The sequence below is a fragment of the Podarcis gaigeae genome (assembly GCF_964106915.1).
Source record: "Podarcis gaigeae genome assembly, chromosome: 7".
Lineage (NCBI taxonomy): Eukaryota > Metazoa > Chordata > Lepidosauria > Squamata > Lacertidae > Podarcis > Podarcis gaigeae.
Genome location: NC_139683.1, coordinates 90,779,436 through 90,799,861, shown reverse-complemented (window position 1 = coordinate 90,799,861; position 20,426 = coordinate 90,779,436). Strand labels below are relative to the sequence as shown.

Genomic DNA, 20,426 nt, shown 5'->3' with positions numbered 1-20,426 from the left:
GGGGCTGGCGGGGGGGGGCCTCCGCGCAATCGTCCGCTGCTCCCCGAGCTTGTGGGGCTGGCGGTGGGAGGAAGCGCTGCTTTTCCCCACTGCCAGCCCCAAAGAGCAGGTCGGGGAGCAGCAGAAAGGCGCGCAGACTTCCCGTTGCTCCGCGAGCTTCTCGGGGCTGCCGGGGAAGCCCAGGGCTATGGCTTCTATAGCCCCTCGCACCCTCTCCCAGCTGGTGAGGTGGCGCGCGGCTATGGCAATACTCCCACCTCCCGCAAAAGCACCCTTTAAGGAGTGCACGGCTCCTGTGGGCTTTTCTACGAGGAGGGACTGACTGGCCGCATCAGTCCCTTGTCCCTCCTGAAGAAAAGCCCGCAAGAGCGACACGGAGCTTGTGTGCGGCTTTTGGGGGCTTTTCCTGCCTGCCTCCCCCCTGCATTCACTCCATAGGACGCACACACATTTCCCCTTCATTTTTGGAGGGGGAAAAGTGCGTCCTATAGAGCGAAAAATACGGTAGCTTATACCATTACTCTGTCTGATTTTCCTTAGACTTTTAGCATATGCACAACCCTGGCTTTTGTGTCAAGTGTTAGTGCATGTGATAGATTAATAATTTAATAATCAAAGTAGAAGCCCGAATTCATAACTTTCTGATAAATTTAAAGGCAGATTTTAAAAAGGCAATGAAAAATTTCATAATGCATTCTTAAAATCCTTACTGATAAAGAATATTGCCTGAAAGATGAGCTAGTGAGCATTGCATCAACCCAGATGCAATTTGAAAGAGTTGCTTCCTCAAGCAGAAGAATTCGCAAGACTCTTCAGTGGTTGTCCCAGAGCAGCTTGGGTTTCCTTTGGTCTAGTTAGTATATCGGTTTTAAAATGATTAAGGGTGATAATCAGAACAGAATAGCTTGTCATATATCTCAGGGGATTGTTGCCCCCATGAGTGTCCTGCTATCCAAGCAAAATGGGACCAATTGACTTTCAAACAAACAAACAAACAAACAAACAAACAAACAAACGGCAAGGGCAAAACTTGGCTTGCTCTGAGCTTTTCCCTAATCCCTCAGATGCTGCCCGCATCCTGGCTTTCTCCTAACACTTTGCTAGAATTTTGTATTTTTATGCTGTGAACTGTCCTGTATACAGATTTAATAAAAAATATTTAAAAAGTAAAATGAGCATGTGTCTATATAATTTTGTCTCATTTATTGCTTTTATGACAAATATAAAATAGATGCATGTTCTGTATGTGTATACGTGTGTCTAAATATATATGTATGTAAGCTCTTTTAGCACATATATTTCAGCTACCCTATAAAATTGTTTGCCCCATTGATAAATTGTTGCAGAAAATAAACTAAGGCACTTTCAAAGCTATCATGCCTGGTTTTGACATTGACAAGTAGTTAGCATAATTAGCCTTGTTCATTTCAGGTGTTTTGCATCTTATGATTTATAAGATGTTTTGAAAGACTCTAGCAGGAGGCGGCAGAGGTCTCTCAGAGAGAGCTAACTGAATGTCACTCTCAGGGAGGAGGCAGGATCTGAATAATAATAATAATAATAATAATAATAATAATAATGGGATTAGAAACTGGAGTCAGGAGCTGTGACAGGTTTAAATGAACAAGGTAACCGAGTGGTTTCACTAGATGTGTAACTGAAGCAATGCCTTTCTTTACTATGGTGAAAAGCATTTTCCAGCTTGCGAGAGAAAATGAATCCAGTAGGAAAGATCTTCATTCTAAATAAACTGGGATGGAGGAAGAAAGCTTGTTAATTGCTAGTGAAGCATTATTGTATTGAACTTGTACATCTGATTAATTCATAGTTGAAGTGGCATGCTGTCCATTTCTGAGCAGCAGGAAGTCCAGGGGCAGGGCTATAGGATTTGGAACGGAAGATTTATTAGGTATTTACTTTATTTGCCAATATTGAAGCAGAACATAACTGGAGGCCGAAACAGGCACGCCCAGTGCAGGTAGAAGATCCTTTTGGGAGTCTGTGTGCCTGTAGTTTTGTGCTAATGGGGCAGAGAGTTTTCATCGGGAAGAAGGCAAGCATGGCTGCTGTTTGAATGAAATGTATTCCTCTGAAATGTCAGAGATGTATTCCACTTGAATGTGATTTAGCTTTAACTTGACTGTATCATGTGCTTATCAGGCCTTGATCTCTGCCCTACCTGAGCATTCAAGAAGCCCCCACAGCCATTAAGAAACATTAACGTTGTTAAATGGGCTCTGAGCAGTCATTCATAGTTAGTAGGTCACTCAAACTTGCAATGCTGTAAACGTTAATGCCTACATAAAACAATGCACTAATTTCACATTTCAGGAAAAAATAGCTCCCCTGGAGTGTTAGTGTATATTGGCTTATTCTTTTTTAAATGACTTATCTTTTCACTCATATCTGGAGAGGAAAAGCTATTTCAGTCAGGTTAATGCTCAGGACATCAGAAATAGATTTTCTTTTCAGTTGTATGGTTGCAGGGGAAGGAGGAGGAGAACTAGATATGGTTTGGCCAGGCTGATAGGGAGAGTCCTTTTCATTTCAGATTGCCAGTTGAGGGACCTTTCTTGTTTGTCTCAGAACTCTCTCTCTTTTGCTGGGAATACTGGGGTTGAGATGTAAGACGTTCAATTCATATGGAAACATTGGACAAGTCTTTTGGGCTGTAGTTGTGTACCAAGAAGTTGAAAATGTTTCCATATGATAATATTTCCAACATCCAGAAAAAAGGTGCCAGCACTCGCCATGCAAGGACATTCTGGCCCCACAACCCAGACCCCAGCCACAAAAGTGGAGGCCTGCTTGAGAGGCCAGAGATCACCTTATCTCAGAGTCCTTCAAGAGCTGCGTCTTGGGGTGCCTGCAGACTCTAAGAATGGGGTGTTGCTTAGGAGTCTTTTCATTGGGGTGAAGATTTCATTTCGGAGACATTAATTTTGCTGTTATTGCCATTGGCTTTTTGTATTTTTATTTTTAGATCTCATTATGGCTTATGTTGGGGTGGTTTAATTTTGTCACATACGTTCTGGTATGTTTTTATTTCTTGCTTAAGTCTGCTTTCGTTATATTTTTGCAATTGCCCAAATCTCTTCTTGCTGAGCAAAAGTCTCCAGCCAAGGAAGGCACCGCTTGGCACAGAGGCTCTTGTGGCCAGAAGCAGCAAGGTGTCCTCCTGTTCTGTACAGGCTGATTCCAGCCCTGCAGTGCTCCTGCTGACACCCCCCCCATGGGCACCACAATGTCCTCTCATGCCCTTTGAACCTGCCCTTGAGTCTGGGAGGAGCATCTCATGCCTTTTCAAGATGAATGGAATCTGGGCCAGAAAACACCAACACCCCATCCCAAAATAAAATAAACCCCAAAACAATAAAGTAAGACTGTGTGTGTGTAAATATCTCTCTATCTATCTCTCCATCATCATCTCCATAGTCTGCATAGTTCTTGTCCTTTGCTAGTCCAAATCTTTTAAAAGACCAATGGCACAGGTTTAGCAGCATCTTTCAGAACTGGTGTACATAATGAAAGGCTACCAAGCTGTCAAGAATGTCTCTCTCTTTCTCTTTATTTTTTTACCCCTGGCCTAACATAACCTTTGTGTGACTTTCTCAGTAAAAGTGTCTCCCCAAGCTCCTCCCCTTTCCATCTAAGATCTTATGAATCCCCCATGCTCCTATTAAAGCCCAGGCAGAAATAAGTGGCTCACCTGTAACTGAGCCGGACACCTGTGCAGTCATCCATACAGGCTTTAGTGCCTGCACAGACCATGCTCTGGGATCTTTTAAAGCTGCTGCTTCTGCCTTGTGCCCTCAAGGAGATCGAGGGGTCAGGCCAAGTGTCTTTCTAGTCAGCTAGTTCCTCGTGGACAGCCAAAGGAAAGGCCACCCCCTCAAGACAACCTGAAAAACACCAGGAAACTGTTTCGGTCTGCATTTTACAAGGCAGGGCAAGGAAGGAGCATTTTCTTGTACAAATAGGATCGGGCCCCTGCAGAGTCACTACTGCCCAAAAGTGTCAGGGCCAAGGACTCTGTCTTCCCAGTGGGATAAATTTAGCCAACACTCTTTTTAATTGCATTTCTGGTGCAACCTGAGTTACTACTCTGAGGAGTTTATCTTTCACTGAACATGCTCAGGATTGCACTGAAATATTTAGGTATGAAAAACTGGTGATAGAACTCTTTATTCTATATAACTTGCTCAATATTTTTGCAGAGTAGCATAAGCAAGAAAAGGCATGTTCTTTCCCCTTGAGGAGCTTAGTGTCATTTTTGAAAGCAAGAGGGGGGATGAGGAAGACAGAGGCAAGGATAGTGGGGACAGAATCCACTAAAACACTTAAGGTGCTTCGTTTTTGTGGTCATGAGGAGTAAAAAGGTAAACCAAAGACAGCACTTGAAAACATGGGTTTTGAGAGAAGAGAGAGGTAGCACCACGCAAACGTTCTGGGAGGGAATTCCCGGCATGAGGGGCAGTGAGGGAGAATGAGCAGAGTAGTTTGAACAAGAATGAAACTTGTTTGATTGTGGTAATATACCGTAGCGGACAGCTTGGTGGGGTGGAGACACTTACCTAACCTCCCAGCAGTGAGGAGTGCTCTGATATGTCAGGAGTGCTCTGATGGTGTTTCCTGCTTGGCAGGGGGTTGGACTTGATGGCCCTTGTGGTCTCTTCCAACTCTATGATTCTATGAGTATGGTGGATAGCTCTGAAAGGCTTCAGGGTGGCACATAGACACCAGGTCAATGGCTGATTTTTTACAAGGGAAAACCTGATGAGTGCTGAAAAGCCAGCACCATTGGTTGTTTCCACTGACTCCTATACAACTGAAACCAGCTTTTCTCCAGAGCAAGCATAGCTTTGACAGAGGCCTCCCAGGTGAGCTCTTCCTTATCTTCTTCCTTGTGACCAACAGCAGCTATGAGTATCTGCTGTTAGAACAGCTAGCTCCCTTCTGACACAGCAGATGACAAACTTCTGGCTTGCAGGCCCTACGTTTTTGTTTTGCTGGAAACCTCGTGATCCACCGGTTGGAGCCAGGAGCAAATGACATCCTCATAGAATTAAGGAACTTGGTGCTTTTGAGCAGTTGCTGACCTGTTTTGAGTGCCAGAACTGAGCTGGCTCACAGTCCTACTAAAAAAAACAACAACCTAACCCCATTCTTCATCACCTCTAGCTTTCTTCATTGCTGCAAATTTGTCTTGGGGGGGGGTTCATTTTGTTGTTGCTATTGTTAAACAATTGAAAGTCAGAAATCCTTTCCAATCTACTTGTAGACCCGTCTTCCTTTTGTTCTGTCCCTGAAATAAGTTGCAAGAAGAGAGAAGTCAGACAAGAGGACTCTGTCGAAACCTCTTAGGTTTTTACGTTGTGTGTGGAAGAAGCTAACAGAGCCGTTTGGCTCCTTCTTGACATGAATGATAAAAGCGGCCAAGGTGTGGACATCAAAGCTGCACCCTTGGGATCAGTAACTTCGTTGGGGGCAGGCTCTGCCACCAGATTACCTATCCATGGAGTCATTAGCAAACGTGAGATTTGTTATGGGAATTTACCTGATTAAATATATTCTTGATGTCCCTCACAATCTCCTTCAGTTGAAATATGAAGCTGGTCCATCTGCCTAGGGCAAATGTTGTCCCTATTTTCAAAAAGGGGAAAAGAGAGGACCCAAATAATTACCGCCCAGTCAGTCTGACATCAATACCAGGGAAGATTCTGGAGCAGATCATTAAGCAAACAGTCTGTGAGCACCTAGAAAGGAATACTGTCATCACCAATAGTCAGCATGGATTTCTGAAAAATAAGTCATGTCAGACTAACCTGATCTCGTTTTTTGACAGAATTACAAGCCTGGTAGATGAAGGGAACGCAGTGGATGTAGTCTACCTTGATTTCAGCAAGGCATTTGACAAGGTGCCCCATGATATTCTTGTAAAGAAGCTGGTAAAATGCGGTCTTGACTATGCTACCACTCAGTGGATTTGTAACTGGCTGACTGACCGAACCCAAAGGGTGCTCATCAATGGTTCCTCTTCATCCTGGAGAAGAGTGACTAGTGGGGTGCCACAGGGTTCTGTCTTGGGCCCGGTCTTATTCAACATCTTTATCAACGACTTGGATGATGGACTCAAGGGCATCCTGATCAAATTTGCAGATGACACCAAACTGGGAGGGGTGGCTAACACCCCAGAGGACAGGAGCACACTTCAAAACGACCTTGACAGATTAGAGAACTGGGCCAAAACAAACAAGATGAATTTTAACAGGGAGAAATGTAAAGTATTGCACTTGGGCAAAAAAAATGAGAGGCACAAATACAAGATGGGTGACACCTGGCTTGAGAGCAGTACATGTGAGAAGGATCTAGGAGTCTTGGTTGACCACAAACTTGACATGAGCCAACAGTGTGACGCGGCAGCTAAAAAAGCCAATGCAATTCTGGGCTGCATCAATAGGAGTATCGCATCTAGATCAAGGGAAGTAATAGTGCCACTGTATTCTGCTCTGGTCAGACCTCACCTGGAGTACTGTGTCCAGTTCTGGGCACCACAGTTCAAGAAGGACACTGACAAACTGGAACATGTCCAGAGGAGGGCAACCAAAATGGTCAAAGGCCTGGAAACGATGCCTTATGAGGAACGGCTAAGGGAGCTGGGCATGTTTAGCCTGGAGAAGAGGAGGTTAAGGGGTGATATGATAGCCATGTTCAAATATATAAAAGGATGTCACATAGAGGAGGGAGAAAGGTTGTTTTCTGCTGCTCCAGAGAAGCGGCCACGGAGCAATGGATCCAAACTACAAGAAAGAAGATTCCACCTAAACATTAGGAAGAACTTCCTGACAGTAAGAGCTGTTCGCCAGTGGAATTTGCTGCCAAGGAGTGTGGTGGAGTCTCCTTCTTTGGAGGTCTTTAAGCAGAGGCTTGAAACCATATGTCAGGAGTACTCTGATGGTGTTTCCTGCTTGGCAGGGGGTTGGACTCGATGGCCCTTGTGGTCTCTTCCAACTCTATGATTCTATGATTCTATAAGTAGATCTGTTTGTGCGTTAATGCCCAGTCTGCCTCCTGCAGGTACATTGTGCAGGGATGCCACAACTCTCTAGTTTGTGAACTGATGCACTTGTACGGTGGATTCTCAGCCTACTGTTGGTCCCTTTATCCTGTTGGTTTCCTGTCCTGATCTATGCATGCGTGTTCTTCATGCACACAGAGAGCAACTGACAAACAAGAAAGACAATTGGTGGATAATAAGGGCCAAGGAGGAAGTAAGAGGAGACCCTGCCAAAGGCATTCAGAGTCCTGGAGGCAAGTTTTTGTAGAGTCATTAGGACATGAAATATTTTTTCTTTTGTAAGAGCTAACTTTGAGCAGATTGTGTGTATTGATGCAGGTTTGTGTGTTTCCCATTCCCCTCCCCTCCTTCTCACTGCTTTTCTACCCATTTTTAATTTTTTTTTAAAGCCCTGGAGGAGAAAGGACGCTGAAGCCATTCATGGTGCTCTTCACATAACCCCACCCCCACCTCCGGGCAGCTTTCCACAGAAGAGTTAATCTTTTGCAGCTGCATTTCATAAAGAAAAGAAAACTTGAAGTGGAGGTGGGGACCACAAATGATAGTGCATCATGTGCAGTTTCCTCCCAATCCTTGAAATAAATTCCATCCCACTGTTGCTCATAGAAAATGTGTTCGTAATAACTACTTAGCAGATTTTCCTGCTTGAAGCTCAGTTGAAGCTTGGGCCATTTTGTCTTTCCTCTCTCCAACCTAGGAGCGTCTCCTGCTTTCCTTGCTTCCTGCTCACATAGCCATGGAGATGAAAGCTGAGATCATCCAGAGGTTACAAGGACCCAAAGCAGGCCAGCTGGAAAATACAAACAACTTTCATAATTTATATGTCAAAAGGCACACCAATGTAAGGTATTGTTTGGAACAGACACTTGCCCATTCTCGGCGCTGAAGTCCATTAGTTACCATTACTAGCAAAATGCTTTAATCACAGCTATACATTGTTTAGAGGGAGGTGGTTGCCTTGTTTTTTCCTTGTTCTTTTCTTTCATTGGATGCAGGTGTTCAGGCACACAGATATCGCAGGTTGATTCCATAGAACTGTGGCTATAGATAACCTCTGTGGACCTTGTGACATGTTTATTTTGGGAAGGCAGCTGAATTTAATTAGGCATATCAAATTTAAAAGCAATCCAGAGGCTGAAATATTATTGCTTGAACAAATGGCCTTAAATTTTTCGTGGTAAATATCGAAAGCAAAAAAAAGCGCTTTGCACTTGATACAAGCTAACTTGTTGTATGGCTGCCATCAGCACTGATTAACACAGTCATTTGGGGGCAATTTTCAGTGTGGCAAAGCTGGAATGTGTTTCAGTCTCAAGGACGGGTAAGTGGGAGATGAGAAATGTGGTGGAAGCCATGTTGGCCTGTTTCATTCAGGCTCTGGTCCCCTCCTGCACCCTTGAGGCCTTTCATGCCCTATACTGCCCTTCAGCTAAAGTCACAGAAAAGTAGGGGCAGGTTCCATACATTGGTGCCCAGAGTACGAGTTTTGGCCTGGCAGGGCTGCCTCCGACTCCGAAGGACCTGAGAGAGTCACCAGTGGATGATCTAGGAAAGGATGAGCTTTAACTGTGGCATCTCCAGAAGGGATTTTGAATTGATGTGATTTATTATACTTTTTTATCCCAAAGCACCTTACAAACAACAAATGACAGTAGCTTGACAGAACATAATAGAATGTCACAAATACAGCCTAAGTCATATGGAATAATTAACAAATCATCAGTGAAACAATTGCAATCTATAAAACATGGTTAACAAAGCTTGTGCTTTGTTAAAGCAAAAGTCATATTGTATGGTTAACAAATCAATACAACATATATAATCTATAAAACAATATTAACAACATTAACAAAATAGCAAGCAAAAATGAAAAATAAACAAAGCACTATGGGAATAGGGAATCTTTTTCCCCTCAAGGTGCTGCATTCCCCTAGGGATAAAAGGCTGTTGGTTGCATGCCAATGATGTGTGAGGCAGAGCCCAAATAAGATGGGGCTTCCCATTTCTCCCCTACCCCCCAATGAACTGCTGCATGAAGGGCAGCGCACCCTTGCCAGGCCCTTGCAGAAGACTCCCCTGTTTTGCCTTTTCTCCTGTCTCACCTTCCTTCTCTCCTTGTAGGCCCACCCTCCTGTGTGAAATTAATACTGTAATTGGTTAAGCCCCCAACCCGTGCCTGACATAAGCAGAGTTGCAGTACACTTTAAGGGTTGTCTTCTGGCTTTATGTCTCACACTGTGGAGCAGTTGAATGACCTCTGGCTGTCTCCTCTGCCTTTTCTGGTGGAAACTCTAGAACGATCTTGCCTGGTGGGTGGCTCAGTTTAGGCACCAGAAGATATTAGCAGCTCCTCTTTGCAGACTGGTAACCTGCCCTTCTCTTCAAAGAGGTCTGCTGAGAGTTCAGCATCCGACCGCAGTGCGGCAAACTGCGGGGTGAGGCACAATCCTTTATAGGCAAGCGGTCCTGGCAGGGTCACAGCCTGAGTGGACACAATGGAAGGGGAGTCAGACCACAACAGCAGGCCATCCAAAAAGGATGTATGAGCTCAGCATCCAAACATATGGTTTTGGACAAGTTGTATCTGCTCCTGGTGAGGTATTTAGTGCATTCCCTTTTCTCTTGTTTGTTTTCTCCAAGAAACTAGTGATAGTTTTAAGCTAAGCAAAATGGTAAAATCCCCTTTTTCACTTGTAGCATTTTATACGCTGATATTGTGGGATTCACTCGCTTGGCTAGTGATTGCTCTCCTGGAGAACTGGTGCACATGCTGAATGAGCTCTTTGGCAAGTTTGACCAAATTGCAAAAGTAAGTACCCCTGAGGGCTTCAGTAATGGCTGTTAGGTTATCATTGTCTTTGATGTTGAGATTTATAGCTGTGGCGTGAGAGTGACATGCCAGGTTGTTGACCTGGGGTCTGCTGCAAATGCAGTTTTCACAACCACCAGGCCACCCTCACATCCTGGGCCAATGCTGAGTGCCATGGGAAATTGGGGAGCCAGCCCGTAGTTCTCAGGTTGACCCTGGGGCTTTCAGTTCCTGATCTATAATTTGCACTGTCCTTTGGTCACAAGCTAATACAAATGTGGGGGGGGGGGAAGGGCACAAAGAAAGAGGATAAAAACAGCAATTCTGTGTGTATCTGCTATGGGTCCCAGCCAACAAAATGGCTAGGGCAGGTTTCACAGGGGGGAGGGGGGATGCACTGGGACAACCGATTTCAGTGATCACGAGTAGGAGGAGGAGTTACACTAAGACCAGACCATGTCATTACTGAGGAGGCAGGTTTAGTCATTGTTTGAGGGGTCTGGTCTTGACCAGACAGATACTGGAATCAGCAAGGGATACCACATGACCTTAAGGTACTGCTGTACAATGCCAGGTCAATGATTCATAAGACCACTGCCATCCATGACTTGATCATGGATGGAAGACCTGACCTGGCATGTGTAACAGAGACTTGGTTGGATGAAGCAGATGGGCCTGTCCTTGCCGCTGCTTGCCCACCAGGTTTCTCTTACGCACAGCAACTCAGGCCTTGTGGGTTGCAGTGATATTTAGGAAGTCATTAGTTTACACCAGGCGTCCAGTTCTCTGAGTGCATGTTCTGGAAGTGGGCAATAGGGGCAGTACAGGATTCCTTTTGGTGTACCGACCTCCCCGCTGCACCAAGGATTCCCTGCCCGAGCTGCTTCAGGTCGTGGCCGATGTTCTCCTGGAGACACCTAGTTTGGTTGTCCTAGGGGATTTTAACATCCATGCCGACACGACCTTACAAGGGGCTGCTCGGAACTTCGTGGAAACCTCCATGGGGCTGTCCCTGAATAAGTCTGGCCCAACTCATAGCTGCTGACATGCCTTGGACCTGGTGTTCACCTCTATGGATGTTGGTGATCTGACACTAAGTAAAAGCGAAACTAAAGAAGTGTCATGGTCAATTTGACTTTTCCGCGACCCTTCCCCTCTGCAGGGAGGTGGGACCGATTCGGATAGTCCACCCCCGCCACTTAATGGATCCAAATGGTTTCCAGAGAGTGGTAGGGGGATGTTTTATCCCATGTTGATGGCCTTTCAGCTGATTCCCTTGTGGCCCGCTGGAATGTGGAGTTAATCAGGGCTATTGACTGTCTGGCTCCAAAGCACCCTCTCCCATTGCATGAGCCCGGACAGCCCCGTGATTTTCCCTGGATCTGAGGGCAATGAAACAATCGCTGAGACGGCTAGCGCGCCAGTGGCGGATAACTCATTCTGAAGCTGACTGGACATGGGCTAGAGCTCAATGTTGAGCCTACCAAGTGGCGGTAGCTACGGTGAAGAAGACCTTCTTCACCGCCTCCATTACATCTGCAGAAAACAGCAGCAAGAGACTCTTTCAGGTGGTTTGCAATTTAGCGGAACCACCTGCTCCAGCGGGGCCCAGTATGGGCCACATGATCTCCTGCAATGCTTTTGCAAAGTTTTTTTGCAGATAAAGTCGCTCTGCACCTGAGACTTGCCTGCCTGTGAGCATTGCTGAGGAAGATCAGCACTGGTGGGGAAGCTGCCTTTGGGGCAGCTTGCCCATAGCACTGATCTCACCAAGAAAACCCTGAGGAACCCTAGAGTTTTATGATAAATGGTTTGCAAATCACTAACATCTAATGGAACAGTATTTGCTTTTGAACGGATTAAAAATAACGCTGGTGGGCATAATTTAAAAGACTAATCATGCTGTCGTGAAGGAGCATGGCAAAGTGGCAATATAAATCTGAAGACTAAGCCTAGGAAGTGGTGTTGCTCTTCCTGCAAGTGCTGGAATAGGGATGACAACAAATATCCCATGCTCCCAACAGAGATATCTATTTTTGTACCAGGCAGGAGGAGTTTTAATTTAATTTCCTAGGTCTCTGGATACTGCATAGCTTGTGTGTGCTTCTGATTTCACATTTCAGGAAAAGTAGGTCAGTGGAAATGGGATGCACATAGCTCTCGGCAGAGCATCTCATCCTGCATGTCCAGCCCAGCTATCTTCCTCCCCATCGTTATGTGAAATACATTTGATGGCACCAAGAATATTGTGCTTCTGCAGCACTCCAGGCATGGTCTTTCTTTCTTTCTTTAGTGATCACTCACAGCTGAGTAAGATTCTCTTCCATAAGCACAGTCTTAACAGTTAGTCTGTAAGTGACTGCGGAGGCCAATTCTGGATCCACACGTCCTTCCACAGTGGAGACATTGGTTTCCAGGCGGGAGTTAATCACGGTGTGGATTTGCCAAGCGTGCTTTCCTCTTAGCACATTTCTCCCTTGCGTCCTGAGTTCGAGTGTCTTCAAAGTCCATGACACCTTTGGTAAAGGCTGCTCTCCATTGGGAGCGCTCGCAGGCAACTGTTTCCCAATTGTTGGTGTTTATACTACATTTTTAAAAATTTGCCTTGAGACTTTAAACCTCTTTTGTTGACCACCAGCATTACGCTTTCCATTTTTAAGTTTGGAATAGAGTAGTTGCTGTGCTGGGCATCTCTTAACTGAACCTTCTTTCCCCCTCTCAGGAAAATGAATGCATGAGAATTAAAATTTTGGGAGATTGCTACTACTGTGTGTCCGGCCTCCCTATATCTCTCCAAAACCATGCCAAGAACTGTGTGAAAATGGGACTGGACATGTGTGAAGCCATAAAGTAGGTAGAGGCGTTTTGTAACTTGTCCTTGTCCTTACCTTGAACCTCCCCAGTAAGCCTCACACAGTTGCCTTAAATCTGAAGCTTTTGCTCTGGTTTGTGCTTCAGTATGTTTAAGATTAGACGCAGGTGGCGCTGTGGGTTAAAGCCTCAGCGCCTAGGACTTGCCGATCGAAAGGTCGGCGGTTCGAATCCCTGCGGTGGGGTGCGCTCCCGCTGCTCGGTCCCAGCGCCTGCCAACCTAGCAGTTCGAAAGCACCTCCGGGTGCAAGTAGATAAATAGGGACCGCTTACCAGCGGGAAGGTAAACGGCGTTTCCGTGTGCGGCTCTGGCTCGCCAGAGCAGCGATGTCACGCTGGCCACGTGACCCAGAAGTGTCTTCAGACAGCGCTGGCCCCTGGCCTCTTGAGTGAGATGGGCACACAACCCCAGAGTCTGTCAAGACTGGCCCATACGGGCAGGGGTACCTTTACCTTTACCTTTTTATGTTTAAGATTTTCAGCTCCATATCAAATGAGATGATGTTGTTTCTCTCCATAGCTACAACAGTGAGGGATGGTGTGGATTTGGGGGTATACCACATGAAACAGCATTGCAGCGCAGTAAGATAATACACAGAAGAGGTAAAAGGCAATCTTTCCCTCATAATGTAGTGCCCACTAGAGATGGCAAAGAATTCTGTTCAGTTTGCATTTAAAGACTAGCCTGCCAAAGTCATGCTTTCCCAAACAATGCAAGAAATGAAGTACAGCCATCCTTGGGAATTTGTACTTCTCCGAATTTTGCAACCCAGTTGTCCAGCTAGGTAATGTGTGGAATAATGCATGTAGATAAAGCATCCATAAAATGTCCATACTGGTGAACATAACATACAAAAAACATCATTTTAGAGGGAAATGCTTTGCCCTCTATGTTAGGAGAAATTAACACTAAAACGGTGGGGTGTTTGCAGGAGGACTTTTTTTAAAAAAGCAAACTGATGTGGAAATGTGGAGAATTAAACTTTTGATTGCAAAAGCGAGAAACCGATTTGCCCATTTTTTTGTGTCCACTCCCTGCCCGTTATGGATCTAGATCAGTGATGGCCAAACTTGGCCCTCCAGCTGTTTTGGGACTACAATTTCCATCATCCCTGACCACTGGTCCTGTTAGCTAGGGATGATGGGAGTTGTAGTCCCAAAATATCTGGAGGGCCAAGTTTGGCCACCACTGATCTATATTATCTGACCATGTTGGAAGATCTAGATCTGCTAAAACCTTTTTAATGACAGCATCGACTTTCCCAGGTTTTCCGAAGATATTCTAAAAGTGGGCTAACTGCCCCCATCTTGGAGCAGAGGCTGGTTGATGTGCAAATTACAGGGCCCAATGTTGGAGTGTATACAATAATTTTGAGCAGCCACAAATTTGTCTAGCATCATCAATGTAAATAGTGCTTTATGGCAGAAGTACCCAAGGTGGTGGTCTCTAGATGTTGAGAACTACAGTTCCCACCATCCTTGACCATTGGCAGAGGGCTGAGTATCTAGAGGGCATCATGTCATCTAGGTCTAGTTTACAGAGTAACACAAAACAAGGCCCTGATCCAATAAGCTTAGAATCTAAATTTTGATGGTGGAGAAGACCATGGACAATAGCAAGGGGAATAGGATGATGACTTGCAGCAGGAACAAGAAACCTTATATACCATAGCCTCCTAAATCACATCCTAACCACAGCTACCAGCAGTGAAGGAGAATCGGGGATTGCTTACTGACAACTAAACCCCCTTTTCATGAGTAGACCAATGACTCTGGGTCCACAGCTCTACTGTGTTGTCACTCTTTGGCCTGAACCCAAAGACTTGGGCGCCAGCACTCAAAGGCTGGAGGATGGCTCCACCTGCTCCTCTGACCATTCCAGGGGTTCCTTGTCAGGTATTAATGCAAAGGGCCCCTCAAAGAGGATCTTCAACACTGTATTTAGCTGGCCTTGACTGCTCCTCAAGGTCCTTGGCCTGTGGGGTGTTTGGTTTGTCCTCCCAAGGACTCAGCATCTGATTCCAGATCAGGCTAGGTATGACAACTGCCAGTTCGTCTCAAAAAATAAAAGGCACGTTCCAATTTTATTTAGAATCAGTTCTTTGTAAATAATACTTGTGAGCTTGAATTGAATTTGTAGCCATTTTTTTAGCTTGTTTACTTTTATATTGATGTTAACATGGCTGTGCTTTAACCAGCAAATATCTTAGTTATAAAAGTATAAATACCACTTTTTAATTAAGACATGAATAGTAGCACATGAAAAAGTCATTGTGTGGTAATGGTAGCACCGTGCGCTTTTTTCAAAGTCCAGAAAATAACAGCTGCGATTGATAATAATTTTTCATCAATAGGAAGGTCAGAGATGCAACTGGAGTTGATATTAATATGCGAGTAGGAGTGCACTCTGGGAATGTCCTTTGTGGCGTGATTGGACTGCAGAAATGGCAGTATGATGTATGGTCACATGATGTTACACTAGCCAATCACATGGAAGCCGGAGGAGTTCCTGGGTAAGACTAGTCTCTATTTAAGATGGGTGTGGATACATTTCCTCAAATAAATTGGTGCCTACAAGGTGACCCAAAACGCCTACTGTGCAGTTAAGAAGGCCCTGTAGTCCTCAGCCAAGGGGATGGCCTTGCCTCGCCTCGCCCACTGGAATGTTCTATATTTAAATAGGCCTGATTACCTTTTATAAACTTTGGATGTGATCCCACCAAAGTTAAGTCCTTTTAAGCCATGTGTTTAACTCTGCAATTGAAAGTAGTAGGCCTGCAGGTGTGGCTAGATTGTGCCCACTCCCCTATTAAAATTCATGCATTTTACCCTGTTTATTTGCTCTGATCCTGAGCAAACAGATATTTTTCCCTTTTACTGAAATGCAATAGTCTTGGAAGGCACACAATACTGTTCAACTGCTGAGCATATAGGTTTGGCTCCCATAAGTTGATGAGAAAGCAGACCCCCTAGAAACCAAATAGAAGCTGCTCTGATCTATCTTGAGGAAGAGAAACATTTAAGTGGGTAGGGAACAGCTCCATACCTTTCAAATGTATTAGTTGAATGGAGAAGCCACTTGCCTTGGGGCTTCTTGTGTTCCTTGGATCCTTTTCACCCACAAGGGATAACTTGATTGGAACAAATGAGAATGTTAAAGACTGGCTGTTTTTCTGGAGCTCAATTGAATGATGGGCCTAGTTCTCACTGAGGTGGCCATCTGGAATCAGGGTTTTACTGTTCTGTTCTACAGGTTCAAGTGACTGAATCCACTCCACATAAAAAGTCTAGAGAAGGATGGTGGAAGAGGTTCTAATGTAGTCCTTGGACATGCTCGTATTCTGTGTACAGATGTATTTCTCTATTTTTGAATGCAGGAATCATGTGAGCTCCTGCTGAAGTTTGAAATAATACAGGCAAGTTTAGGCTGGCTACGTCAGTGTGAATGAGGGCAGAGTTTGCATTTGTTTTTGTGCACAGCAATCCAGTTTCGTTGCCTGCAAATATATATATAATGTTCATTTACAATGTGTTGTTTAGTTCACAAGTATTTCATTTTGTATAGCTGTTGGGAATATTTCCCAATAGTAAAAGAAAAGAAAAAAAGCAGTGTTACATTCTTAATGTTGTATAATGGTCATTTTAAAATAAACCATAATTTCAGCCGTGTTCACATTACTTCAGTCACCTTGGCCCACTTGAATGGAGCTTACCAAGTGGAGGATGGGGATGGAGATGCAAGGGACCCGTATCTCAAGGAGCATAAGGTGAAAACCTACTTCATTATCAACCCCAAGGTTAGTAATGTTTCATTTGTTTTCTCCACATTATATTTGAAACTGCTATAAGCAGACAAGAGCCATGATTTTGCTTCTGTGGCTTCTAGGGTTTACATTGGGCTCGTTCAGACATGAAAATGAGTTTAGGCAATCATAGTTAAGTACAGCCGCAGTTTAGGGTTTGGGGCTAATCTGTGCCTGATCTAAAAGTGGAAGCTTTTGCTTTCTTCTTCTGGCACAGCCATAAGATGGGGGCGGGGGGGGGGAGTGCACCAGGTGGGGGCTTACTGCTGCTTGCCTTCACAGCTCTGCTTCACAGCTGTCCAGACCTGGCTTGGCCAGTGGGGCAGAGCCACAGCGGCCGCCTCTTGGTAGGTATGTCATGCCTGCTTCCCAGAAGAGGGAGGGTCGAGATGACTGGGAGGAGGGGTGACCCATCTGAGGTGAACCCCCCCCAAGCCTCGCTTACCAGGGTTGTGTTGCTGCAGCGGCTTCTGACGAGATATAGCGAGATCTTGCAGAAATTTTGTGCGATCTTGCTGGAAGCCATCACTTCAGGGGACGGGGGATGTGCATGGGGGGGACCACCCACTGGATTTCACCTCCTGAGGTGGCTGCTTCAGTCTGCCTCGTGGGCGGGCCGGCGTGCAGTGGTGTGAGCCCTGCAGTGGCTCACCTCCTCCCGGCAGCAGCAGTGGCATCCCTGCTGAGAAGCTGCTGTTGTGGCTCCATCCCATCAGGTGAAACACTTCTGGATTGTGCTTTGTCAGGACAATAAGAAATGCAACACTGAGCATTTACTTACCTAGATCTTTATGTTACGTGGCTGCGTGGTATTGTCGTCTTCCTGAGGATCTTGGTTTGTTTGATTTTAAGGAACAAGTCCCTTGCCCTTATTTATCTGTCCACAACGCTAGCTATAATCTCAAAAGTCAGGAGGCGGCTAAATAAGATTTTCAGTAGTTTGTGTTTTATTGCTCTCCGCGGCTTCACCCCATGATGAGCAAAATAATAATAATAATAATAATAATAATAATAATAATAATAATAATAATTTTTTTTATTTATATCCCGCCCTCCCCAGCCGAAGCCGGGCTCAGGGCGGCTAACAACAATAAAACAGTACAAAAGTACAGCACAAACAACACTCTAAAACCATTCATTATAAAATTAATTCAAATCAAGCCACTGGCAACCATTGGGCCAGAGCTCCGCGAAGATTGCCGAGGGAGGGAGTTAGGCTGTGCCCTGGCCAAAGGCCTGGTGGAACACCTCTGTCTTGCAGGCCCTGCGGAAAGATGTCAAGTCCCGCAGGGCCCCAGTCTCTTGTGACAGAGCGTTCCACCAGATCGGAGCCACAGCCGAAAAAGCCCTGGCTCCAGTTGAGGCCAGCCTAACTTCTCTGTGGCCTGGGACCTTCAAGATGTTTTTATTTGAAGACTGTAAGTTCCTCTGTGGGACATACCAGGAGAGGCGGTCCCATAGGTACGAGGGTCCTAGGCCGTATAGGGCTTTAAAGGTTAAAACCAGCACCTTAAACCTGATCCTGTACTCCACCGGGAGCCAGTGCAGCTGGTATAGCACCAGGTGAATGTGATCTCGCAGCGAAGACCCCGTAAGGAGTCTCGCCGCAGCATTCTGCACCCGCTGGAGTTTCTGGGTCAGTCTCAAGGGCAGCCCCACGTAGAGCGAGTTAACAATAATCCAGTCTGGCGGTGACCGTCACGTGGATCACAGTGGCTAGGTCAGGGCGAGAGAGGTAAGGAGCCAACTGCTTAGCTTGGCAGAGATGGAAAAATGCCGCCTTTAGATGTTGAAAAGCATCGGGGAGAGTATCGCACCCTGTGGCACTCCACACACCAAGGAGTGGCGCGATGACAATTCCCCCCCAAGCGCCACCCTCTGTCCCCGACCAGAGAGAAACGAGCGCAGCCATTGAAGGACTGTGCCCTGGATCCCCACGTCGGCAAGGCGGCGGTCCAGGAGTTCGTGATCGACCATGTCGAAAGCTGCTGACAGATCTAGAAGAATCAGCAGCCCCGACCCACCTCGATCCAGCTGTCTATGAAGATCATCTGTTAGGGCAACCAGAGCCGTCTCGGTCCCATGACCAGCGCGGAAGCCGGACTGGAATGGATCTAGAGCCGATGTTTCATCCAAAACTAGAATAAATTGGTCAAAATAGGAAATAGAAATCGTGCAAGCTTTATGCTATCTGTACCTCTTGGGTTTATTTATTCCCTAACCAGGAAGAAAAACGAAGTCCGCCGCATCATTTCCGACCCCGGAATACTCTAGATGGAGCGAAAATGAGAGCATCTGTTCGTATGACCCGGTACTTGGAGTCATGGGGAGCAGCCAAGCCATTTGCTCACTTGCACCATCGGGACAGCATGATTACAGAAAATGGCAAGATCAGCACCATGGTATGAGTTTTCAGCATCGTTATATATCAGCGCTAGCACAGTGGAGGAGAGGTAAAACTATGCCCTTCCCTCCTCTCTAGATTTCTTTCCTTCCCCCACCCCCAGACAACAATTCAGTTCTCAGATTTGAGACTGGCAACCAGCCCTGAACCAGAGCCCTTTAGCACTGTGCACTGGAAAGGGGAGTTAAGGGAAATGGACAAACTCCACCAGCCTCCATAGAGTGCTACAAGACTCTGAAGCCCTGGAATCTCCTAATTCCAGGGTGGGACACTTCTGAAGACCAGCTGGGAAAATAAACTAGGGACTGGTGTTGCTTTCATGGCCGTCAGGCAGGCTTCCTGCAAGTGTCTGACTGAGAAAGAGGATGCTGATCAGCCTGTGTTCTGCTCTGTCAGAGCTTGGCGTGTATTAATATGATCCTGAAATCATTAGTCTCTCATGCTTAATTTAGCTGGGTGTGTTGCCGTCATTTGGCTTGCACCACTCAGGCTACACACATTGACCAGGGAGTAAGTCATATTCAGCTCAGCAGGACTTTACTTATGAGTTGACATACAAGGAGTTGCACTGATGCAATTCTGGCCCATTAAAATTAATAAGGATTTTATCATATACTTCACTGGGATTTTTGAGCTGGAGAAAATGTTCTCTGACACAACATTTGTGTTACAATACAACCTTATATACTGAGAATCAAGAATTTTTTTTTTTATAATACTATGTGGACATTTTCTCTCAATTTCTCTTAGGATATGCCTATGGGTCAGTATAATTTCCAGCGTTGTAGAGAAAGGTATGTGTTCATTTTTCAGACATTGATTCTATGAGAAAAATGCATTACAGTGGTATCTCGGGTTAAGTACTTAATTCGTTTTGGAGGTCCGTTCTTAACCTGAAACTGTTCTTAACCTGAAGCACCACTTTAGCTAATGGGGCCTCACCGCCGCTGCACAATTTCTGTTCTCATCCTGAAGCAAAGTTCTCAACCCGAGGTACTATTTCTGGGTTAGCGGAGTCTGTAACCTGAAACATATGTAACCTGAAGCGTATGTAACCCGAGGTACTACTGTACTCTCTTTAACCAGCAATTCTAATCTATATAAGCATTCACTTTGTTAGCTAGGGTCATTTTGAACAGCAGTTAGGATTAAGCTGAAATAATATAATTCTGCTACAATTTGACTCAGGCAAGCTGATGCTACAGTGTTGTTGTTGTTGTTTAGTCGTTTAGTCGTGTCCGACTCTTCGTGACCCCATGGACCAGAGAACGCCAGGCACCTCTGTCCTCCACTGCCTCCCGCAGTTTGCTCAAACTCATGCTGGTAACCTCGAAAACACTATCCAACCATCTCGTCCTCTGCCGTCCCCTTCTCCTTGTGCCCTCCATCTTTCCCAACATCAGGGTCTTCTCCAGGGAGTCTTCTCTTCTCATGAGGTGGCCAAAGTACTGGAGCCTCAGC

General features: G+C 45.5%; 1 protein-coding gene across 3 annotated transcripts in view; it reads left to right on the top strand.

The window, feature by feature from the left end:
* The window catches only part of ADCY2 (adenylate cyclase 2), a 134,870-nt gene that overhangs the window by 51,496 nt on the left and 62,948 nt on the right, over window positions 1-20,426 (top strand). For 2 of the 3 annotated variants that reach the window (XM_083748571.1, XM_083748573.1), the window contains 7 exons: window positions 7,776-7,924; window positions 9,776-9,887; window positions 12,610-12,737; window positions 15,113-15,271; window positions 16,423-16,555; window positions 18,787-18,963; window positions 19,716-19,759. In XM_083748571.1, the coding sequence (XP_083604697.1) occupies window positions 7,776-7,924; window positions 9,776-9,887; window positions 12,610-12,737; window positions 15,113-15,271; window positions 16,423-16,555; window positions 18,787-18,963; window positions 19,716-19,759 (902 nt within the window). The remainder of the gene's footprint in view (window positions 1-7,775; window positions 7,925-9,775; window positions 9,888-12,609; window positions 12,738-15,112; window positions 15,272-16,422; window positions 16,556-18,786; window positions 18,964-19,715; window positions 19,760-20,426) is intronic. The other variant, XM_083748572.1, reaches the window with a different exon arrangement.